This window comes from Pelodiscus sinensis, chromosome 23, assembly GCF_049634645.1.
Source record: "Pelodiscus sinensis isolate JC-2024 chromosome 23, ASM4963464v1, whole genome shotgun sequence".
NCBI lineage: Eukaryota > Metazoa > Chordata > Testudines > Trionychidae > Pelodiscus > Pelodiscus sinensis.
In genome coordinates, this window is record NC_134733.1 from 5,474,551 (window position 1) to 5,498,363 (window position 23,813).

At 46.8% G+C, this 23,813-nt stretch overlaps 1 protein-coding gene across 1 annotated transcript; it reads right to left on the reverse strand.

The window, feature by feature from the left end:
• Window positions 1–1,567: 1,567 nt before the first annotated feature.
• On the reverse strand, window positions 1,568–22,806 carry SDHB (succinate dehydrogenase complex iron sulfur subunit B). Its single transcript, XM_075906217.1, has 8 exons — window positions 22,649–22,806; window positions 21,607–21,755; window positions 18,331–18,416; window positions 12,378–12,514; window positions 11,901–12,017; window positions 7,116–7,217; window positions 4,536–4,658; window positions 1,568–1,823 (listed from the first exon to the last, which is right to left on the reverse strand). The coding sequence occupies exons 1-8, from the start codon at window positions 22,721–22,723 to the stop codon at window positions 1,746–1,748; spliced, it is 867 nt and encodes a 288-aa protein (XP_075762332.1). The 5' UTR covers window positions 22,724–22,806; the 3' UTR covers window positions 1,568–1,745.
• Window positions 22,807–23,813: the final 1,007 nt, after the last annotated feature.

Below are 23,813 nucleotides of genomic sequence, written 5' to 3' on the forward strand. Positions count from 1 at the left end.
TCTGTTACACCCTTTTCCGCTGACTGTGCCACCCTTTTCAGTGAAAAAGTCCAGTAGGTTACTGCTCACTCCATTCTACTCAGCCAGGACAGTTCTGCACACTACTTGCCCAATGTGCCAGGAAGCCTATTAAATGACTCAGTGAGGCTTCCATCATCTCCCCTTGTAGACTATTCCTTCTGAGAACAGACCTGTTCATTCTAATTATACCCTCATGGGCCCATAAACACACCTCCCCCACCCTGGGATTTCCCCCCATATCTTCCAGTTAGAGATGAGGTAGGGGAAAGGGCTCAGCAGCCGCAAGGTTCATTTCTAGTTTACATCTGTGGAGGGAGGAAAAGGGAATAAGGGCATTTGTGTGCAGCCATCTCTGTCTTGTTAACAAGAGAGCAAGAGTCAGGCTAAGTCTGCGGCCTGACAACGCGAGATCTGTAATTAGATGCTGCCTTCGCCTCTTGCCTCCATACGGAGATAAGGGTAGAATGCGGACTCTGGCAGGGACCTTGAGATAAGGAGCATCTGGGTGGAACTAAAATAACTGTTAGTCTCCTTCCCATTACAAACATCAATGGCTAATTGTTATTATTATATCTAATGGACAGTATATAAACTGCTTCATAATTGCTTGTATTCGAAGATCTGCCTCGGAAGGGGGGGCTCCCCCCCGTCCGAACCAGTTTTTCCCTTGCTGCAGCTCGTAATAAAACTGCCTCTGGCTCCTTGTTGCTAACAAACGCAGAGTGAGGACAATGTTTTCTTCCACACGTCCTACTGTCCTAACAATCATGCTTTAGGACTGCCGTTGGCCACCGCCCAGGGTCAGGAAAAGAACCCTCCTTGTTCCCCTCCCAGCATTCTGTTGGTTTGTTAATCCCCTTCCTCTGAAGCACCAGGGACGGCCCTGGCTTGAGATGGGTGTGGTGGGGCTCCAAGGAGGCACACAATTTTCTTTCTGGGGTGCTCAGCTGGCTGGTTTTTGCTCAAGTACTCAAAGGAATTTCCACTAGGTCAGATTGGCAGGCACCATTTGGGATTTTCATCCCCCCCCCCCCCTGCAGTTTGTGAGTGCAAGTCACTTGCCAGGGTGCATCTCACTGAACCATTCCCCATCATTACAAGGGCCTTGGGCAGTAGTGCACCTGGGTCGCTCCTGTGCTCTCGGTGGCACAGAACAGTCTAGCCTCCTGTGATACTTAGGCTAATTTCAGTTGTTGAGGTCCATATGGGATGATGTGAGGTCAGCACAGATGATCTGTTGGTCGCTTTGGGCCTTCAACTCTATAGCTCTGTAGTTTCATGTTGCTGTTTAAACCAAGCTGTAACTAGTTAGTTGATGTTTCCCAATTGAGCATAGGCTTGGCCATGAAAGCAAAAACAAAGTCAGCATTCACTTGGCTTAATACCTTGCTTTGGTGTCAAAATGGAAACCCACAGCTTCTCCATATCCAATTCCAGAAACTTGGAGTAAAGTATGAGTTGCAACACGCCTATAAACTGCACACACCAGAGGCCAAGCTATTTCAGACTTCAGCTGGAATTTACCAATTCAATTAGGAGGCATGGGGAAGAGAAGGTGGTTTAATGATATTAATAAAGTCAGAGTTATTTTATTTGTTCTTTACAGTATTTATTGTACATGTATCTCTGGAAAACAAGTCCCTGATGGAAACTTCCTTCTAAATCAGATATAAATTACTTCAGCTACAGTATGTGCGTTTTACACTTTGGAGTAAGAAACAGCATTATGCGCTGACTGCCTTCTCTTTGTAAGTTGCCATCATTTTCTTGATTTCGGCAATTGCTTTTGCAGGGTTCAATCCCTAAAGAGAGAAGCGTAACAGTTAGTTGCTGGAGAAATTGAAATGACACCTAATAGGAGTTTTCTTTACATCAGCATAAGTCAGTGCTGTAAGTTCACGGACAGCCCAGCCCCAATGAGAGAAGTTGGCAGAATGTGTTGTGCAAAAATCCACTCCTCCTTTGGAAAAATAACAGAGTTCACCTACTTCTACGGCAAGCCCCACTACCATGTCTCCTTTTGCTTGCTAGCAAGAGACGGTGCAGAGAGGAGCCACTCAGTTATGATCAGATTTGAACAAGGGCCTTTTTTGAAGATTTGATTGGTATCAGGATTGGGCATCTGTTTCCGAAAGGCTGGCTGTGAGCCCCAGACACGACAGGCAGTGTTCTGGATGACTCTGCATCCCAGAATGTGAGAAGATGCTTCACTGCCTCCCCAAAATTTGTCTTTCAAGGGAAGGAGTGGAAGGGGAAGGGGGAGAGAGCCGTGGAAGGGTAGGATGAGTGGGCTCACAGCCAACTGTCTCTCAGCAACCGATGACCAACCCTGATCCCAATAAAATCTTCAAAAAAGGGCCCTTGTTCAAAATGTTTGTAGCCTGCTCCTAGGTCACAATATGTATTTGTTAGAACCAGCCCGTGTCCTTTAAGAAACAAAGATTTCTGTTATGTTCTGGTCTGAATATAACAAGACCTGACAGGCAGCCACTGAAGGGCCTGACAAAAGACCTCTAACTGCTCAGAGATCAGGTCTCTTGATACAGCTGGAGCAGAGTTGGACTCAATACATTTGGGGGTATTTTCACTTTGGTTCCGAAGGCAAGCGCTTGCTTAATAAAAATGGTCTCATGTATAAGCTTTGTTGGAAGCCATACAAAACAGAACTAGGAGAAAAGCAAGAGCCATAGCTTAAATAGGACTGGAAGTATAGAAAACACTTCATGCTGCAACGTAAGTAATTTGAGCACATCATGCTTCTTCTAGCTGGTTAGTTTTCCAGAGGACTTTATTGTGCAGCTACATTTCATGCTGTGAAAGGCCTTTATATAATCCTGGAGTGCTGCCTAACTAAACGAGTTTGCTTAATCGCAACATAAAAGGGAAATCACAAGCACCCTGCCAGACAGCTAATCATGTACAATTCAGATATGATCAAGGGAAAGCCCAGGATTACGTCTGGAACATGGTACTTATTAAATAAGTCTGTATAGTCTGGTAAGAAATGCAAAGCCCATGATGTGCTGCTTCACTATAACGTCTGTCCATGCAACTCTCACACGCATGCAAACACACACAATTTTCTGCTGAACGCAGACTTCAATGACGCTACATCAGCTCACGTCAAGCTCCAAATGTAAGTGGCTACCTCTATGCTGTAGACGTCATCCATAAAGGTAACCTTGGAATCATAACTGAATACACCCAGAAGCACTGAGTTTTAGTGATCAGCACTTGTAGAGATGGATGATCCTGGAGAATTTTACTTTCAAGAGTTGTGTACTCCCGGAGCAGGCATTTGCTTTGTGCCTTCTAGACAGCGAGCTTTCAGTTTTAAAGGAACTGATTGAAAACAGCAAAGAAGTTGCTTCTAAAGAGCAAGGAAGGATGGCACAGCTTTTGAGATGTAACCCACGAAGAGTTAAGGAATAACACTCTTTTCAGGAGAGCCTGAGCCCTTTCAAATTTGATTTTCTGCCATGACAACTCACTACGTCACTGCATGACGGAGGCTTTCCTTTACGCACAGGTCTGACTGGAAAAAATGCATTCCCAAGGTTCTGAATGTAGCAATCTGTATGTTATAATGGCCAAGCTGGGAGCTACCTAAATTTGCCCTTATAACCGGCTCCCCCTGCATTTTGTTTGCCAGACATAGCTGATGCAATCTTTACTCTGTCTCTGAAACACGAGCACTTCAGTGATACCCTGAAACTCAGGCATCAGAATAGATGATTATTCAGTGAATAAATCTATTGCTCTTGATGGTCTAACATCACTATTTAAAACCACATGACAGACTGCTATTATCTCATCAGGCTGAGTCTCAGAGACTAACTGTACCAAATCGAACGGAAAGGTATGGGATTTTGTAGCATGTAAGTATCCCCTCAGAAAGTGGCCTTTCAAGACTTTCTGGAGCTAATAGACTCTTTCCTGGTTTTTTCCCCTTGGGGTGAGAGGGTGGTAATGAGGCCTCATGCTAAGGGGGTGTATGTGTTTCTAAAGACAATCCCCAGCACTTCACAAACGTTGGCCAAGAGACTTGCTCCCCCCCCCAGCTGTGGGTAGTGAGAAAGGAAGGCATGTGTTCTCTCTTTTTATAGTTCTTTCTCTACTTTGAGAATCATCTGCAGCCGAGGTTCAAGAGATCTGTGTGGAGAAGAACACCCCAGCTGTTTCTTTGTCAAGACGTAGATTTGCGCCCACATCCTCTTTCCTGCCAAAGAAGGGCCACTTAAGCCGCATTGCATCAGATCTATGAACACCTGGCTGAGACGTCGGCTAAACTTTTGTTTCTGGGGAACTGGTTCCCTCATATTTGGAACGTGTTTAGTAAATGTTATACTAGAGAATCCTATAACTTGACACAATGTTGCCCCACATATTTTATCAGTAAATTCTGAGTTTTCAAATGATACCTCACAGGGCATAGGTTATAGTTATACAAAATACATCTGTCTTGAAAAAGGGATAAAAAATAGGGATATCGGCTATCACAGAGGGATACATACCTTGGGGCAAGTCTTCGTGCAGTTCATGATAGTATGACAGCGGTAGAGGGAAAATGGATCCTCAAGTTGTGCCAGACGTTCTTCTGTGTAGTCATCTCTGGAGTCAATCATCCAGCGATATGCCTGGAAAGCAAAGCATATTGGGCATGCTGTATCCTTCCATACTTGGAAAAAACAATAGATTAAATATACATACCAAAAGCATGATTTTACTTAAGGCTCTAAGTTCTGAGTCTAAATCACTTCTTTTAAAACGTTGCCAAAATCCAGCTGCTTCTTTAAGTCAAATCCTGGGTGCAATTTGTAACTTGAATTAGTTAAAATACTTGGAAATTGTTGTAATAGCTAATAAGGATGTTAAGAGGCAGTTAATCCACTAATCATGTAGTCAATAAATTTTTATTGACTACATTAGTTGATAAGGGAAGGCTTCCTCAGTTTTGCCTCATGCCAGGTCCACAAGCTACCACTGCTGCAGCTCTGCAATTTAAATATAGTAAAAGCCAGGCGCACAGGCAGTGGGGTGTGTGCATGGAGGGGGGGAGGGAGGGAGAAGAGAGACACAGAGAAGGCTGCTGCTGGAGTAGCCTCTACTCACTGCAGACAGAAGCTACTTCAGCAGCAACACCTCTCTGCAGGGGGTCCCAGGAGGGAGCTGGGACGCCCTGCGGACAGGGGTTGCTGAAGCCAGCGGGAGTGTAAGAGTAGTAAGAGCCTGGCACACTCTGTCAGGGGCAGCTGGGGGGGAGGGGGGAGAAGAGGAGGAGGGGAAAATCTTTTAAGCCGGCTCCCGTTGCCCCCCCAGCCCTTGCTGTCTCTGATACAGAGGCAACAAGGGTGGGGGGCAAATAATCAACTCGACTGCCCGATAAGCCTAGGCTACTTGCCTACATCCCTAATAGCTAATGTGAGATTTCATCAATGGAACACGATTAATTTTCTCTCTCTGCCAGTGCACCATGCTTAATGTATTAGCGTGACAGATGTAAGGAAAATGAAAATGTAATAAAAAATAAAGATGTTAGTTTGTAATAAAACCCACTCAGCACTTTTTGCCTTCAAGGCACTTTATAAAGAGTTATTTGCTCGGAACACCAATGTGAGGTACTTGAGTATTACAGTCATTTTAATACAACAGGCAAGGAAACTGAGGAAGAAAAAATGACACACAAAGACCATGGTGACAGATGGAGTCTCAGAGCTGGGACTGGAACTTGGAAATCCCTGGCTTTCTGTCTTGTGCTCAGCCCCTCTCTCTCCCCAAATGTATTATATTCAATAGGACAGTAAAGAACACGATCCAATTAGTCTGGGTGTATTTGGGATGTTAAATTGCAAGGAACTGACTACTCAAACAATCAATGCATTTTGCATCGACTATTCGATTAGTCGATAGGGCGCCTCTACCTTTGAAATGTAGCAACAACCCTAGAGCTGTTGCTACACTTCAAAAGGTGAAAGCGCCATGTGGAGCCCAGGGTCAGCTGGGGACTCCGCTGACCCTGGGCTCCGTGTGGTGCTGCCGTTTTGAAACGCTGTGAGGAGCCCGGCATCAGGTTCCTCGTGGTATTTCAAAGCGGCAGCGCCACGTGCAGCCCAGGATCAGCTGGGGACTCCCCCACTGACCTGGCTCCATGCAGCACTGCTGCTTTGAAACACCGCGGGGAGCCTGGGGACACCTCAGCTGGCCCTGGGCTGCTTATGGCGTTTCAAAGCAGCAGCACCGTGTGAAGCCCGGGGTCTGGCCCCAGATCTCACGCAGCGCTGCTACTTTGAACTACCCATTCTCCTCCCCCTCCCTTGCTGCCTCTTTCTGATAGAGGCAGCAAGGTGTGGGGGGGAAGCGACTAATCCTTCATATCCCTAGTGTGCACCATCCGGAAGGGCAAGCAGCAGTGGAAAAGCAGGATCCTTTCTTATTGTGCCTTACTGCTCTTAGGCTGTTAGATAATGAAAAATTGTATTACCTAACCCCTCAGTAGTGTCACATAACACGTGTATTGTACCCAGCTCACACTAATCACAACAAGTCCGTCTTGGATAACCAATACTCACTGGGAGTGAATTAAACAGGATTAGTGCAAGGTACATACCCATGTGGGGCTACTGACTTCTCACAATTATTTAATGTATTTCAGGTTATGTTCTATATCCCCCAGCTCTTGATTTCTGAGTAAACAACATGCCCTGAATTAAAGGCATTACTGTGCTACGTTACACATTTCCACTGGCTTCAGAAAAACACAGAGTGCCAGAAAGCAACCCAATCCAAGCCCGTGTGTGTGTGTTTGTGTGTGTGTGGGGGGGATGCGAACACCCCCTCCCCAGGTTCTCCCAGTAAGTGTGAGGCTGGGGGGTGCATTACCCCAGCCTCTCCCCCCCTGTGCTCCAGTCAGCTCCGGGAAGGCAGGAGCAGTGCGTTGCCCCAGTCTCCCAGAAGTGAGGCCGGGGATGGCGCAGCCACCAGCCCCTCCCATGGCTCACACACCCCCACAGAAATTCTTGCGTATGGGCTTGCAATAACCTTGCTTTATCAAACAACACCACACCACCCCTGCATGGCAATCACCTGCTTCTTACCTGCATAAGCACTGCAGGGCCCAGGTATTTGTCTCCATTCCACCAGTAACTGGGGCAGCTGGTACTACAGCAGGCACACAGGATGCACTCATAGAGCCCGTCCTGGACACAAACGGGAGAGAGGACAGTCAGCAATGCAAGGCGCCACCTAGAACCCAATTCTTCAAACACGTACTTCCTACTTCCCCCTTGGGACAGCCAACTTCAATATGGGTTCACAGTGCGAGTAAGACAGGAGAAATCATTCTTTCCCCTCTACTCCATGCTGATTGGGCCTGAACTGAAGAACTGGGTCCAGTTCTGGGCAACACATTTCAGGACAGAGGGAGAAATTGGAGACAGTCCAGAGAACAGTGGCTCAGTTCTGGCAGCCGTGGTGGCTGATTTTTGTGCTGGGAGTGAGGCAGCGGCAGGAGGCGCCTCTCTCTCTCTCTCTCTCTCCTCAGTAATGGCCGGGGCTCCGCGCTCCCCTGCAACCCATGGTGGTGCAAGACGGGCTTGGGGAGGGAGAAGGCATGGAGGAGGAGGGAGCACTCCACCGCACACATGGCAGTAACAGGGGGGGCGACCTCACTCTGGGGAGCGTGAGGGTGGGGTGGAGCAAAGGGGTGTTGGGTGAGAGTGTGTTGGGGTCACAGGGCAAGTGGGTGTTGGCTTGAGAGGTAGGGTCAGTTGTTAAAGGGTCAAAGGGCACAGGGATGGGAGATCAAAAGGTGTTAGGCACTGGGGAGCAAGGGACTTGGCTGCAGCTAGGTGGACCACTAACATTTGCATATTCATTATTTGCATAATGAATATGCAAATAAAATGTTAGCCATCTGCAAAAAGTTTGTGAATGGGCTTGCCAGTCCATGGTATAAAAAAAGGCTGGGAACCACTGGTCTAGAAAACATGACCGGTAAGGGAAGTCTGAAAGACCTGGGTTTGATTAGTTTAGAAAAGAGAAGACCGAGGCGACATGAGAGCAGCTTTCAAATACTAAAAGGGTGTTACAAGGAGGAGAGAGAAAAATTGTTCTCAATCTCTGATGACGGAACAAGAAACAATGGGCTCCAATTGCAGCAAGGAGGCTTAGGTTGGATATTAGGAAACACGCCCTATCAGTGTGGTTAAGCACTGGAATAAATTGCCTAGAGAAATTGTGGAATCTCCATCATTGGAGATACTTAAGAGCAGGTTCGTTAACCTTTTATCAGAGATGGTGCTTGGTCCTGCCGTGAGGGAAGGGGACTGGACTTGATGGCCTCAAGGCCCCTTCCAGTTCTACTGTTCTATGATACGCAGGGTGTGCTAGACCAGTTTCTGCACTTGTAGCGAGAGATTCCTGTCAGTAGGTGCCTTGAAACAGGAAATCAGGGAACCTTTACTTCTGCCTGTATAGTAAAAAGATTCATTTTGGGGGGGGGGGGGAGAACAATAAAAATATTGAGGAAGTAGGGAAAGTGCCTGTGAAAACAATGCTTATATTCCAACAACTTGTTTCAAGCAGGCCCCAATAGGCTGAAAGGAAAAGCACGGATGCATCAACAACTGATCAAGACAACATTCCCCAGAGGAGGAAGAGGAGGAAATTGTGAAGGCTGCCAAAAAAGGAAGGCAAACCCAGTAAAGAACAGAAGTGGTATTTTACTATGTGTTTTGAACAAATCCTCAAATACGATGCAGGGTAGTCACATCATCCCTGCTGTCCCAGCCACAACAAAGGCACTTCTATACTCAAAACATTTGTGTTTTTCTTGTAACTACTTGCTGAGGCATCACAGGATCTGTCCTAGTATATGAAAACAGAGAATCATCTGTATGCTGACAGAACTGCTCAGAGTTCCATCTATTTGGGGACACTGCAATAAAGGAGGGTGTCCTAGATAGTATGGCACTGGATCTCTAGGGCAGTATAGACAACACCCGTAGCTAGGAACACAGTCCATTATTTCATAGTAGAACCCTGAGCAGAATATGGATAAAGACAATTAAGCCAGGAAACATTCTCTGGTAAGTAAATGAGAAAGAAAGAAAGAAAGGAAAGTAGTAACAGGATTGTTTTTGTAAGAGGTCCCTCCATGTTTCCCTCCACCCCAAGTCCAAAGATGTTGCCAGACTGGATTTAAACTGCATTTCTGTGTGTTATTTCTTGGAATACACTGACTGGGCTTCTCTTTACAAGGAGGAACTCTATTTTAGGAATGTTACCAGGTAACTGGTTAAATGGTTACTCAATAAGCATCCCCGTTTATAACGGGAACCACAACAGCAGCTGTGGGAACCGCAGCAGTAGTAGTGGCTCTGCCTGTGGTGGGGGCCCCCCCCCGACTCAGCCCCCTTTAATCCCTTAAATGTAGTGGTTAACCATTTAACCAATTACATGGGATTTTACATCCCTGCTCTATTTGCACAGGATGCATTTCTGAAGGGTTTGAATTATAATACAAGGAACATCTGTCAGAGCCAAGGAGCAAAGAAAGAGTCTACAGGAGAAGAGATGTGTTGCACTACAGCGAAATCCTTCCAAATATAGAAAGTATCTGGCGCTCACTTGTAATACTTCAACTACAGTTGTGTGTGGAATTTAAGCTTAAGTTTCAAGACGATAATCAGAGTTTGGGGCAAAAGTGCCGCGAATGACAGGAGAAAAGGGTTCAATGTATTTTGGAAGACTTAAAAGGACAAAGTCAAACTAAAGTTAGCTTCCTTCTCAAAACGTTCACTAGTTAGTAGTAGGGATGTCAACGTACAGTCCACTACTGATTAATTGATATGCCTTGGCTTATCCGTTAACTTTATCAACTACACGCACTCCCCCCTCCCCTGGTTGCCTTTGTATCAGAGTCAGTGGGAGCCAGTCCCCATGAGGAGCTGGCTTTTAGCAGGTTCCTCATGAGCACCAGGTCTGCCTGCCCTCTCCCACTTGTGCACTGCTGCCTCTGATAGAGAGTCAGCAGTGCTGAGAGTGGGGGGAGCAAAGTTGCAGTCGATACACGTGGGGAGCCAGCTTTCAAGCAGGCTCCCTGGGCATGCTGGCTGTGCAGACCTGCCTGCCTCCTGCCACTGTCTCCTATAGAGGCGGGGGGAGGAGAGGGGAGAGCAGGTAGGAACCGATTCCCCCCAGCACCTACTCTGTGGTGCTACCTGCCTCCCTCCACCCATGCTATCAAAGGCAGCAGTGGAGGGGGGGGAGGAGGGAGGCGGCGTGCTTGCGGGAGAGGCTGCCGCAAAGCAGCTTCTGGCCACAGATAGAGGCTGATGTGCAGCAGCAGCACCTCTCTGCAGGGTGTCCAAGCTCCCGGAGGCTGCTTTGTGGGAGGTGGAGCAGGCTCTGTCTGCAGGCAGCTTGGATCCCCCACAGACAGGGGCTGCTGCCACCCTGCGCTGCTGTTTCTCTATCAGAGGCAACAGTGCAGGGCAGCAGGCAGCTGGTCTGCACAGAGAACTCGTTTTTAAACTGACTGTCAGACCAGCCCCTGCCTGCTACCCTGCGCTGCTGCCTCTAATACAGAAGCAGCAGCACAGGGTGGCAGGGGGCTCCTGAGGAGTGACGCTGGGAGGGCACTGGCTACCAGCCCTTCCCCTGGGGATTATCGAACAGTCATGTAACCACTAAGATATCATGCGGGAACAATATCGAACGTCTCCAGTTCGTAGTAATACCTGAGGTTACAAAAAATGAAAGATTCAAGAAAAATACTTGTTTTTTCAGTTTACTTTGTGCATTTGACACCACTGTCTGCGGTTTCTTTCAAAGCAAAGTAAGAATTTTTTTAGGAAACAGCAAAATCAGAAAGACTGGTACTGTCAGACTCTTGCACTGTATAGCAGCTAAAACGACTTCTTTTAAGTCTTTTTAACTGAGATTTCAAAGGGACTGACACTTAAGAAGAAGAAAACAAACATGACATTTCATTTAATTATACCAGTTAGCTCTTTTGCATCTTTTCCGTACCCTGTCTCAGGCTTTCAGATGGGAAATACTTGGGTTTTGCTACGCAATGTACTAGTATTTTTATGGCACCACTGACATTTCTAGCAGTCATATGATGGCTTCATATGTCAGAAACACTTCATAAATTGAGGCAAAATGGAAAATGTCCAGATCTTGCTTGAGAAAGTTGTCTCCGGTTATTTCTCAAATGATTTTTAAACAATTTATTTCCTTTTTAAAAAAACCAAGGAATGTTGGGAATTCAAACTCAGCTGTCTTTCATCCTTTGGATGTGCTCCTCCATATTGTGGTGATACCGCATTTGCAACACCACAATATTGGCCCATCGACTATTCGATTATTTAATTAATCTAAATTTAACATCCCTAATTTGGATAGGGGGTATAAAGTTGATCTTGCTAAACTACTTCAAGGTAATAATGACAAAAGTCTCACCTTGCTTTAAAATTGCAAAGGTCTAATGTATTTTCTTGATCTGAAAACCATTTCTCTTTTACAGTGAAGGGAAAATTTCAGTGCAGACAGCTGAGCTGATGTTCAAGTCTCAGTGTAAACCGTAAGAGAGTTTGGTAACTAAAACAATGCAGTTAGTTTCCTCATGCAGACAAGTCCCCGGAACATTACACCACATCCCAACCAATCAATTCGTACCACATAAGGGAACCTCTGAAAGGATTCTAGCAGGGATGGTGAAACGATTCCATGTTCCATTTTGTATTTACTTCTAAGGGACGACCACCACTTACACACAATTACAGGCAAGTTAAAATATCAAACTTAATTCTTACATGGCTGAAATTAAAGCAATGGCAGTGGGGGAGGGGGAGAAACAAAACAAGGGTATTAACCAGTTTTTCACGATCCTCTATGGACTGCAGATACTGCTCTTTGCCCTGATTCAATTCATCCCTCTTCTTCAGGTAAGGCTCGATGGATTTATACTGAGCATAGAAATTACTCAAGTCCTGAATTCAAAGAGAAAAAGAAAGTATTTGACTGACAATTTGCAACAGTTATTCGAGCAAGTGATCAGACATTCTACATTTGCATTCGGGAAGAAAGTGTTGCATTTGCCCCAATAACCTCCCACTTCCTTTTTAAAGACAACAGGTGTAACCACTATCTATGAAGCTACAAGAATTAAGGAATTGGTTACTCAGCTCTCGTTGTTCCATCACAAACCATTTTAGAAAGACCTTATAAAAAGTCAGAAATTTTGGAACGATCTCTTAGCCAGGCACTACACCCTGCCGCTGAAAACCAAGGTACAGCCTAAAACACTGTAATCCTTGGTCCCACAAACTACAGCAGAGGCAGAAACTCACCGGAACGAGATCCTTCACCACATACATGTGGGGGAGAGGGTAGATCTTAGAGACCTTGCTAAGGTTGGTGTCAATTCTTTTGGTACAGGCCAGGGTGTTCCCACCATTGATGTTCATAGCACAGGAGCCACAAATGCCTGAGGAGAAAAGAGATAACAGATCGTCTGATTTGTATCCTTTCACGTGGGGGGGAAAGGGGGAGCGAGCTTGCCTCAAACAACCCCCTTTCCACAGCCATGATGCCACTTTAAAAGCTAGTGTAGGTATCACTGTTCTGCCAGAAGAAAGATCAGAATTCTCTTGGGCTCTCATTCAAAGAAGCTCTTGGGCCAGCCGGAAGTGTCACTGTCTAACAACGAAAGACTCTTTTCGACTTCCATCAAGCGCTGACTAGGGTGGATCTGCATCACTAGCAACAAAAGTAAGGCAATGACCCTTGGAACGAGTAATCTGAACTACCCATTCACATCACACCAAGCTGTAGCCATGCAGGAAATAGGTATAACAGTGGGGAGATCTCTGGACATTTCTGTGCAGTGTTCAGATAAATCAAGCAAAATACATTTGAGGTTCTACAAGGAACAGAATAGAAACTATCACACCCCCTCAGCTGGAATATTGTGTTCACGTTTAGTCACGTCATCCCTAGAGGGATGTAGCAGAAACAGAAGGGGTTCTAAGAAATGTGACCTAGAGAACAAACAAGAATGAATGCATAATTGAAACAAACTGGGGATGTGTTGCTTAGAAAAGAAACCATCAGATGTTGCCAGACCAGAATCTGAGATTAGAGCGGTTCAAATGTTCTAGATTTTGAAAGCAACTGCACAGTGTGAATTTCCTCCTTGTGATATCCAGAATCAATAATGGGCAACAGTGTTTAACACAAGATGTATTTCAAACAATTATTGGGAAAAGATCCTAGCACTTGAGACTAAACAGAAATCTATCCCCCTTTCATTTATGTCTATGTTTTATTTGCAACCTTGTCTAATTAAAGAAGACTCTACCATCTTTCTGTCCCAAGTTGCAATCATGGGTAGTGTGAATGGTTGGCATGAGTGAATTAACGGTAAGTGAGCTGAAGAGAGGCCATACTAGGGTCCGAGTCAGTGCCCTGGTGAATTATGGACTTGTTTATCACTTTGAGAAAAAGACTGTGTGCGCTGAGAGAAGCAAAACTACACAAAGGAGGCAAAGTTCCCAAGTAAGAGGAGCCAGCGAGGAAAGAACTCGACTAAGGACATTCCGTTGCTTATCCCTCGTGGCTAGGTGAGCAGAATTGGGTGTTGTAAGTAGGATGTTCCAAGATTGGTCATAAGCACACCCGCAGGTGGTGAGATCATCAGACATCACCCCCACTGGAACTGTCCCTCACCGAGGGGATATATACCACACCAATTGGCCACACAGGCCAGACTCCATAGATTTGGCACATTGGAGCGACATGCACATCGGACTTCTGCCTCAACCAAATTAACCATTACCTGGGGTTCGGCCAGCACCAGAGGGTGAGTGATGTGTTTGTGAATGTGCTTTCTAACTGCTAACTACTAGATTTAAACATTGCTTCTGAACTGCTTCTTAATTGCTCGCAATAAAGTTTGTTAAAGGCATATTTTGTCTGCTGTGAATTCATTGGTTGGTGTAAGTCTGGCCCATGGGACTACTGTATGGACTGATCACCCGTGCAACAGCGCCCTCTTGTGACACTGCCACATCACACCACACCACAATTGTTCCCAGGGCAGCACACTGACATTACAACAGAATTATAGTCTCACCGTGGGTCTGAGCAAAAGACACTGGGCTAGATAACAGAGAAAGCTCCTTTGGTATATATGGTCGTGCCAATTTTCTTCCACAATTTGATCTGAGGAAGTGAGTCTGGCCCACGAAAGCTCATCACCTAATAAACCATCTTGTTAGTCTTTAAAGTGCTACATAGTCCTGTTTTTTGTTTCAGCTAGACCAGACTAACACGGCTACATATCTATTACTATAAAAACAACGTGACACTCATTATACAGGTTAAAATTGGCTAGCTAGTAGGTCTCAAAGTAATTGTGCATGGGAAATCACCATCAACTGGGAATGTTTCTAGTGGGTTCCCCAGGAGACTGGTTCTTTGCCCAACACTATCCAATATTTTTATCAAAGATCTGGAAGAAAATGAGTTACCTGATAAAGTTTGTGTAATCTACAAAAATTGGTAGAATGGTAAGTAATAACAAGAATAGATTAATGATACAGAGTGATCGGGATTGCTTGCTAAACTGGACACACGAGAACAATGTGTGTGCTTCAATATTGCCAAATCAGTGACCTAAAAAGAATAAAAAGCCTTGCGAATGGTTCTCTGGAGATCTATCAATTAGGGATGTTAAAATTAGATTAATCAACTAATTGAAGTCAATAGGATTTCCATTGACTATGTGATTAGTCGATAAGGGCGCTTCTGCTTTGAAATGTAGCTAGAGCCGCCCAGCTGTTGCTACATTTCAAAGGCAGAAGTGCCACTTGGTGTTCCGTGTTTGAAATGTACAAGAGGCCAAATGGGGGGACTTTTACATTTCAAAGGTGGAACACCACCACTGTGCTCCTGCCCCCTCCCAGGGAGCTGGAGCAAAGGGAAACTGGCTTTTAAGCTGGCTCCTCCAGCACGCCCTTCTCTTCGCCGCCCTTGCTGCCTCTTTCTGATAGAGGCAGCAAGGGGGGGAAGCGACTAGTCAATTAGTTGCTTACATCCTTACCATCAACTCATCTAGATTAGGGATGTCAAAATGCCCGTATTCAGGTAAACATGTAACTGCTGAAAATTTCAGCGGTTACATGTTTACATGTGGGGGGTGGGAACAAGGAAGAGCCAGTGCAGCATAGGGGCGGGGGGCTCCCACTGGCCAAACTGCAGTCTTATGCCCAGACCCCGTACGCTCATCCTCCTCACACATACACCCTGCCTATTCCCCGCTGCTTTCTCTGATACAGAAGCAGCAGCGCGGGGGGTGGGGCTGTGTATAACCGTAAAGGTTAACCGATAAGCCCTGGCTCATCAGTTAACCACTTAAACATATACACTATCACATCCCTAATCTAGACAATGATCTAGTTTTACAAGAGACTACATGAAAAGCACCAGCAAAGTCAGTACAAACTAAAATGTCATGTTTATGCTGCCGAACATACCATCTCAGTGTTTCTCAACCTGGAGGTTGCGATTTATATCATAACTCTATGGTAAAAATGAGATATAAAGTACGCAATTACTGAAAAATTGCTTGATACTTTTGTATTTTGTAGGTAAATAGTTAAGTGAGGTGAAACTTGGGGTACACAAGACAAATTGGCCTTCTGAAAGGGGTACAGTAGTCTGTAAAGTTTGAGTACCACTGGTCTAGGGCATAATTCAATATAAAGGGATGCTCTGGGAAGTAGAGACTTTAAAACAGACTGGGAAATCATAGTGGATAACCAGTGGCATATGATCTTCCAGTGTGTCACTGTGACTAAATGGACTAATGCCTGGTTATAGAAACAGGAGACTATTAATTGCACGTTGAGAGGTTATATTTAGGGAAGTACAGTAAAACTCCGATGGTCCGGCATCTGACGGTCCGGCACTCCTGATGGTCCGGCACCATCAGGAACCCAGAAGTGCTCCGGGCAGCTGGACCATTGGAGCTGCTCTGCCCCCAGCTTCCCCGATTCAGCCACTGCTAAAACTGACCAGCGCTGAATCCGGGAAGCAGGGGGCAGAACAGCTAGAGCGCTGCCGGGTAGGTCCAGTAGCGCTGCCCCTCAGGGCTGCGGGACCAACCTGGCAGCACCCCAGCTGTCCCGGATTCAGCCGCTGCTGAAATTGACCAGCGGCTGACTCCAGGAAGCCCGAGACAGAACTGTTCTGCCCCAGCTTCCTGGAATCAGCCGCTGGTCAGTTTCAGCAGCAGCTGTCTTGGGGACACCTGGGACAGAGCAGCTGGGGTGCTGCTGGGTTGGTCCCCACAGCGCCGAGGTTTGGCACTACCAGACCAACCCAGCAGCGCCCCAGCTGCTCTGTCCCAGGCGTCCCGATTCAGCCGCTGCTGAAACTGACCAGGGCTGACTCCTGGGGCAGAGAAGCGGGGGTGCTGCCGGGTTGGTCCAGTAGCGCCAAGGAGTGGCGCTGCGGGACCAACCCGGCAGCACCCCAGCTGCTCTGCCCCAGGCGTTCCCAAGAGCAGATGGGGTGCTGCCGGGTTGGTCTCGCGGCGCCAAGGGTTGGTGCTACCGGACCAACCCGGCAGCACTCCAGTTGCTCTGCTGCAGGTGTCCCCGATTCAGCCGCTGCTGAAACTGACCAGCAGCGGCTGAATCGGGGACTCCTGGGGCAGAGCCGGACTATCAGAAGGGAGGGCTATGAGGGGGTCTGGAGTAGCATCCCTCCACCCCACCCCAGACCCCTCATAGCCCCCCCTTCTGATAGTTCGGCATATCTGATAATCCGGCACCCGCTGGGTCCTAAAGGTGCCGTATTATTGGAAGTTTCCTGTATAACTGTTTAAACGGTTAACCGATAAGTCTGGAATTATTGGTTATCATTAAAGATTATACGCAGGCTCCCACCCTGCTCCTGGGAAGCTGGCTGCCACCCCACGCAGATGTCTCTGCATCAGAGCCAGCAGCACAGGGTGGCAGCCAGCTCCCCAAAAGAGGGGCCGGCAGGTGGGAGCCAGGTTAAAAGCCAGCTTCCCGGGCACATCAGCTCCTGGGGAACTGGTTATTACCCTGCACTGCAAGTACATTTAACTGCTGAGATTTTCAGTGGTTACATGGTTACACAATATTCCACTTTTTAACATCTCCACTTATTATCCCTGTATTTTACACTGGTGTGATTACTACAGGAGTCCTGTGCTAGTGTCCACATTTCAAGAAACACTGAAAAACTGGAGAAAGTTCACAGAAGAGCCACCAAGAGCAAAAGTCTGTAGGGAAAATCCTTACAGTGAGACTCAATCTGCTTAGTCAGTCAAAGAGTAGATTAAGGATGACTTGACCAAAGCCTGCAAGTACCCAGGGAACAGAAGTCTGGTATTAGTGGGAAGACACTTCAATCTAACACACAAAGATATAACAGGATGCAGCAGTTGGAAGTTGAAGCTAGATCATTTGGACTAGAAATAATCTGCAAATATGTAACAGTCAGGGCAATTAGTGACCAAAACAATTTATCAAGGGTTACAATGGATTTTCCAACACTGGAAATTTTAAAATCAGGACTGGATGTTTTTCAAGAAGATCTGCTCTAGTTCTAATGGGAATTTATCCAGGGAAGTCCTATGGCTCGTCAGCCTGGCTAGATGAACACAGTGGTCCCTTCTGGCTATATAGTGGATGGAATATTTCCATCACTAACAACAATTTGAGGCCAATTACCCCCTGCTATTAGAAAAAGGTTATTGTGGTTGGGACATCTCACCTTTCATCTCTGCAGATTAAGTATTATGAGCTCTCCCCCATCTATTAAATGTGTTCCATCTACTTACAGGCTCCTGCATTCTAGCACACCTCCTGTATGTCAATGTAAGTGGCTTTTAGAATCACCAAAGCAGACCTTCCCCCCCCCCATTTAACCTGTTCAACAGGCAACAGAGCAAAAAGTCCTTCAGTCATTCACAGCAAACAAAACAGAGCTCTCAGGAGCAATCATTCTGAGATATGAACTGAGCCTGAAACAAAGTTATCTGATAATTGATCTGTGAATGGGCCTAGCATTTGAACATGACAGCTGTGAAGTTTCCTGTGCTAAATAGCAGAAGAGGAGGTATAAGGTCTATCCTGAGATGTTTTGCTGAATAGAGCATAGCCACTCTCATCATTAACTTTTTGTGAGGATGAGTTATCAGCTCAGAACCCAGGGTGCCAAAGGAGCCGCAGTAGAACAGGGTAATTAATTTAAAAAAGCACATCTCACCTTCCCTACACGATCTGCGGAAGGTCAGAGTGGAGTCGATCTCATTTTTGATCTTGATCAGTGCATCAAGTACCATAGGCCCACACCTATAATGGAAACCAACCACTTGAATAAGCCTCCATTTTCTCCATAGCTCCACTATTTCATTTCCAATCTTCTCATGCATTTGTGAAATGTTCTTAGAATCTGGAAATCAAGTTACTGTCTGACCTTCTGGCTTATCACAACTCTGTCTTTGCTTCTACTGAAACGCTAAAGTTATTTCTTCATTTGAGGAGCAGTAGCTACATTCCTGCAGCTTATATGCCTACAAAAACTGGATTTGTTGTTTGCATTTCTATTAGGAAGTGTCTATCAAATACACTAAGGATAGAAATTCTAAATACAATAGCTTACCCATCTACAACCCCAAGAGACAAAATATATATCAATTAATAAAACAAAACTCTCAGCAAAACTTGTAGGGAGGGGGGGGGGGGAATAAAAAGTCCCACGAAACCATGACCCAAAGATAAATAATTCTACCTGGGTTGGACATTGGGAAGACATCAGAACTGACTACCTCTCATTGTAAATACCTCAGCTTTAAATCAAGATCTTAGGAGTTTGAGTGTCCCCCTTGATTACAAATGAATCGATAATGCAAAGGGAAAGAGGTGGTCTCAAGTAGCCACGTTGCAAATCATGCATGATTTTATGTAACAGAGAAGAAACTAAACTCCACCCAGAAACTAAGTCAGGAGCCAATGTGTGTGTGTGTGTGTGTGTGTGTGTTTTATAAGCATGTGATCACATGCTGCATTAGTTAAAAATTTCAAAATAGATTTAAGGTGGAACCCAAGTAGGGAACAAATCCCAAGAAAGCAGAGGCACAAGTATTTGCACCAAGGTTCCTTCCTACATCCCAGAGAAAAGGTTGCACACTTCTTGCCAACTGCAGAGGGAAATAGGTGCTCTTGGTCATAGCTGAGTATCCTTAATTTCACCTCAAGCTGCACACTCAAGTGATAAATGGCAGGCACTCAGGCTTACTTTACGGGGAGCTGATGTAATCTTCTACTGGATCCTTTTCTTGATCTACCAGCATAATATGCGTTCCAGAGTAGAACCATGCTGCATGTGCAGCTCATGAAACATGCTAAAGCCAATGTGTTTCAGTTTCTAGTATGGCTTGCAGACATTTAGAGTCTCAAGTGCATTTTAAAACTGAACTATCCTTTTAATCAGGGTTACTCAACTTTGGAAGCCTCGGGGGCCACAATGAGACTCACAGCACATGCCGAGGGCCACAGTGTAAATGAGGTTACATATACTTGCAAATATATATGCAAATATATGCAAACAGCTTCTTTCACAGGGATGGGCATGAGTACAAAACACTTCCCATAATGCCCTAGCACCTCCTCGCTAGGGCTAAAAACACTGACATCCTATACCCGTCTGTTCCAGCCAGCCCATCCACTTGTATCTTTCAATGCTCACCCTGCCTGGGAGATGCCTCGCCATTGTGGAACGTGTTCCCAGCAGAGGCCATGTTCAAAGGATCCTACCTGCGTGCTGAGCCCAGCATAAACCCAAACTGCACCACGGGATGCAAACAAACGGGCCACAGCCGCGTGTTGAGTAACCCTGCTTTTAATCATCATGAGAGACAGTGGTGTTGGACTCCCCTGGACTTAGTTCTACTTATCATGTTCTGATTCTATGTTACCATCAAGCTAAAGGAATGGTTGCAGCAGCCTGCCTTTATCTGGTGACAATATGATTTTGGTCCCATCTATACTGACAAAACCAAGCCATATTATAGCATGATTGAGACATGCCCATAACATATCTGGTCATCCTGACATTGCTGAATGATCACATAGCTTAATGATCATAGAATCATAGAGCTGGAAGAGACCTCAGGAGATCATAGAATCATAGGACTGGAAGGGACCTCAAGAGGTCATCGAGTCCAGCCCCCCGCCCTCAAGGCAGGACCAAGCTCCATCTACACCATCCCTGACAGATGTCTATCTAACCTGTTCTTAAATATCTCCAGACAGGGAGATTCCACCACCTCCCTTAGCAATTTATTCCAATATTTGACCACCCTGACAGTTAGGAATTTTTTCCTAATGTCCAATCTAATCCGCCCTTGCTGCACTTTAAGCCCATTACTCCTTGTCCTGTCCTCAGAAACCAAGAGGAACAAATTTTCTCCTTCCTCCTTGTGACACCCTTTTAGATATTTGAAAACCGCTATCATGTCCCCCCTTAATCTTCTTTTTTCCAAACTAAACAAGCCCAGTTCATGAAGCCTGGCTTCATAGATCATGTTCTCTAAACCTTTAATCATTCTTGTCGCTCTTCTCTGTACCCTTTCCAATTTCTCCACATCTTTCTTGAAATGTGGCGCCCAGAACTGGACACAGTACTCCAGCTGAGGCCTAACTAGTGCAGAGTAGAGCGGCAGAATGACTTCATGAGTTTTGCTTACAACACACCTATTGATACAACCTAGAATCATATTTGCTTTTTTTGCAACAGCATCACACTGTTGACTCATATTCAACTTGTGATCCACTATGACCCCTAGATCCCTTTCCGCCATGCTCCTTCCTAGACAGTCGCTTCCCATCTTGTATGTATGGAACTGATTGTTCCTTCCTAAGTGGAGCACTTTGCATTTCTCTTTATTAAACTTCATCCTGTTTACCTCTGACCATTTCTCTAACTTGCTAAGGTCATTTTGAATTATGTCCCTATCCTCCAAAGAAGTTGTAACCCCACCCAGTTTGGTATCATCTGCAAACTTAATAAGCGTACTCTCTATCCCAATATCTACATCATTGATGAAGATATTGAACAGTACAGGTCCCAAAACAGACCCTTGCGGAACTCCACTTGTTATCCCTTTCCAGCAGGATTTAGCACCGTTAACAACAACTCTCTGACTACAGTTATCCAGCCAATTATGCACCCACCTTATCGTGGCCCTATCTAAGTTATATTTGCCTAGTTTATCAATAAGAATATCATGCGAGACCGTATCAAATGCCTTACTAAAGTCTAGGTATATGACATCCACTGCTTCTCCCAGTCCAGCCCTCTGCCCACAGCAGGACCAATCCTGTAAAGCTAATAGTCCTATTATGAACTTTAATCAACAGCTAGAGTGGCTAACTTAAACCAACATCCAGAGACTTAATTGCTGTCTATCAGTCCAAAGCTCACGGAGGCGCTCTGCGGAGCTGCACTCTGGGATCAGCATCCATATACAGGTATACTTACTTATTCAGGTCAAGTTCATAGGTCTGCATGTGTGGCTTATCCCCAGGCTTGTCTGGATCCCATCTGTAGATCGCAAACGTCTTGATCCGTGGTGCTACTGCTTGAGAAGCGGGTGCTGCTGCAGCTGCTGTCTGTGCTCCACGGCAGGCCTATTGTTCAAACAATGACAACACACAAACCTCCTTAGACTCTTCCATGTATTTTTTCTGGACAACACATGTTGTGCTGGGAAGAGATTTGCTTGGTTGCCTACTGATTAAAGCAAGAGATCTGTGGCGAGGACTCCGGATCTACCACTGATTGGCTGAGTTACCTACAACAAGTCTCAACCTCTGCATTTCCATTTTCTAATTAATTAAGGGGACTGGACTCCATGACCTCTCAAGATCCCTTCCAGTTCTAGGATTCTGTGATTCTATGGTTAAACAAACAGAAACGGTAACAACGGTTACGGATTCAAAATGTTGCTAGCATCCGTGGAGAACAGATCCAATTTTGGCCAGTGTAAACGTCAGGTATAAAACACTACCTACAGGGTGGAGCCTATTTGGATTTTCATTATTTGCTCCTCTTTTTGGTGGGGGCGAGAGGGGGAAGGTCGGTTTAAACGAGCGGCGAGAGCCTCCTCCCGTCCAGACGACGCTCTCAACGCGGGTCTGCGCCCCCGGCGGTCGCTGCCCCGATAGATCGGTTGATCCCGCACGTGCCCTTTTCGCAGACACAGACTAGCCCCCCCGCCCCCCCCCGGGCCTGCTCAAAGGGGTCACGCGCTTCCCCAAACCCCCCCGAAGCCAGGCGGAACCGCCCCCCCAACCGACCCCGCCCATTTCACAGAGGGGGAAACTGAGGCACGGCGATGACTTGCTCCAGCCCGCACAGCCAGTGGCGAGGACGGGGGGGGGGGGCCGGCGGCCCCCACCCTACCTGCCCCCCCCGGGGGGGCAGGGAGGAGACACGGGCAGCCCCCCCCCCCGGAGACTCCGCTCTGGAGCCCCCCGCCCAGCGCGGCCGCGGCCTGCAGGGAACGGCCCCTCCCCCTCACCTGCAGCGCCGCCGCCCAGAGGGTCACCCGGGAGACGCTGCGCCTCAAGGAGACACCGACTACGGCCGCCGCCATCTTGGGCGCTGACACCCGCCGCCACTATCCCACAAGCCACTGCGACGGAACCGGCAAGGCGGAGACGGCCCTAAAGCCCGCCTCGGCCGCCATGTTGGGAGTGGCCAGGTCGGGGTACGCGGGAAGGCCGCATGGGGAGAGGCGGAGGGGAGCTGCAGTCCACGGAGGGACATTTTGGGCAGAGAGAGGTGGAACAACTGGGCGGCCATATTACCAGGGGCAGAGGGGAGACAGAACCAATGGAAAGCCGCCTGCGGAGTAAAGATTTGGAGCCAATGGGAGGCCATATTGGGAGTGGCAAAGGACAGCGGTCCGTGACGGCAACCATATTGGGAGTGGCAGAGAATGGACCTAGGTGGAGTCCATATTGGGAGTGGCAGAGAATGGACCTAGGTGGAGTCCATATTGGGAGTGGCAGAAGAGAGTGCATCCATTGGGAGGCCATATTGGGAGTGGCAGAGGAGAGTTGATCCATTGGGAGGCCATATTGGGAGTGGTAGAGGAGAGTTGAGCCACTGGGAGGCCATATTGGGAGTGGCAGAGGAGAGTTGATCCATTGGAGGCCATATTGGGAGTGGCAGAGGAGAGTTGAGCCACTGGGAGGCCATATTGGGAGTGGCAGAGGAGAGTTGATCCATTGGGAGGCCATATTGGGAGTGGCAGAGGAGAGTTGATCCATTGGGAGGCCATATTGGGAGTGGCAGAGGAGAGTTGAGCCACTGGGAGGCCATATTGGGAGTGGCAGAGGAGAGTTGAGCCACTGGGAGGCCATATTGGGAGTGGCAGAGGAGAGTTGATCCAGTGGCACATATTGGGAGTGGAAAGGCTAACTGGAGCCATAGAATTGTAGAACACTAGGACTGGAAGGGACCTCGAGAGGTCATTGAGTCCAGTCCCCTGCCCTCATGGCAGGACCATGGGAAGTTCAAGCGAGATGAACTGCAGAATAAGGTCTAGAATTGAATGTGGCCCAAACAAACACAAGAATGGCCATGCTGGGTCAGACCCAAGGTCCACCTGCCTGTAGATATTTGTTTTAAACCTGCTACCTATTAATTTCATTTGGTGACCCCCAGTTCTTCTATTGGGG

What these genes read in the sequence shown, in the direction of transcription:
- SDHB (XM_075906217.1), bottom strand. Translation starts at nt 22,723, where the DNA reads ATGGCGGCGGCCGTAGTCGGTGTCTCCTTGAGGCGCAGCGTCTCCCGG. An exon ending in TCTGGGCGGCGGCGCTGCAG is followed by an intron (nt 21,756 to 22,648) that starts GTGAGGGGGAGG and finishes TTTGAACAATAG; the next exon opens with GCCTGCCGTGGAGCACAGAC. An exon ending in GCCCTGCAGTGCTTATGCAG is followed by an intron (nt 4,659 to 7,115) that starts GTAAGAAGCAGG and finishes TTTGCTTTCCAG; the next exon opens with GCATATCGCTGGATGATTGA.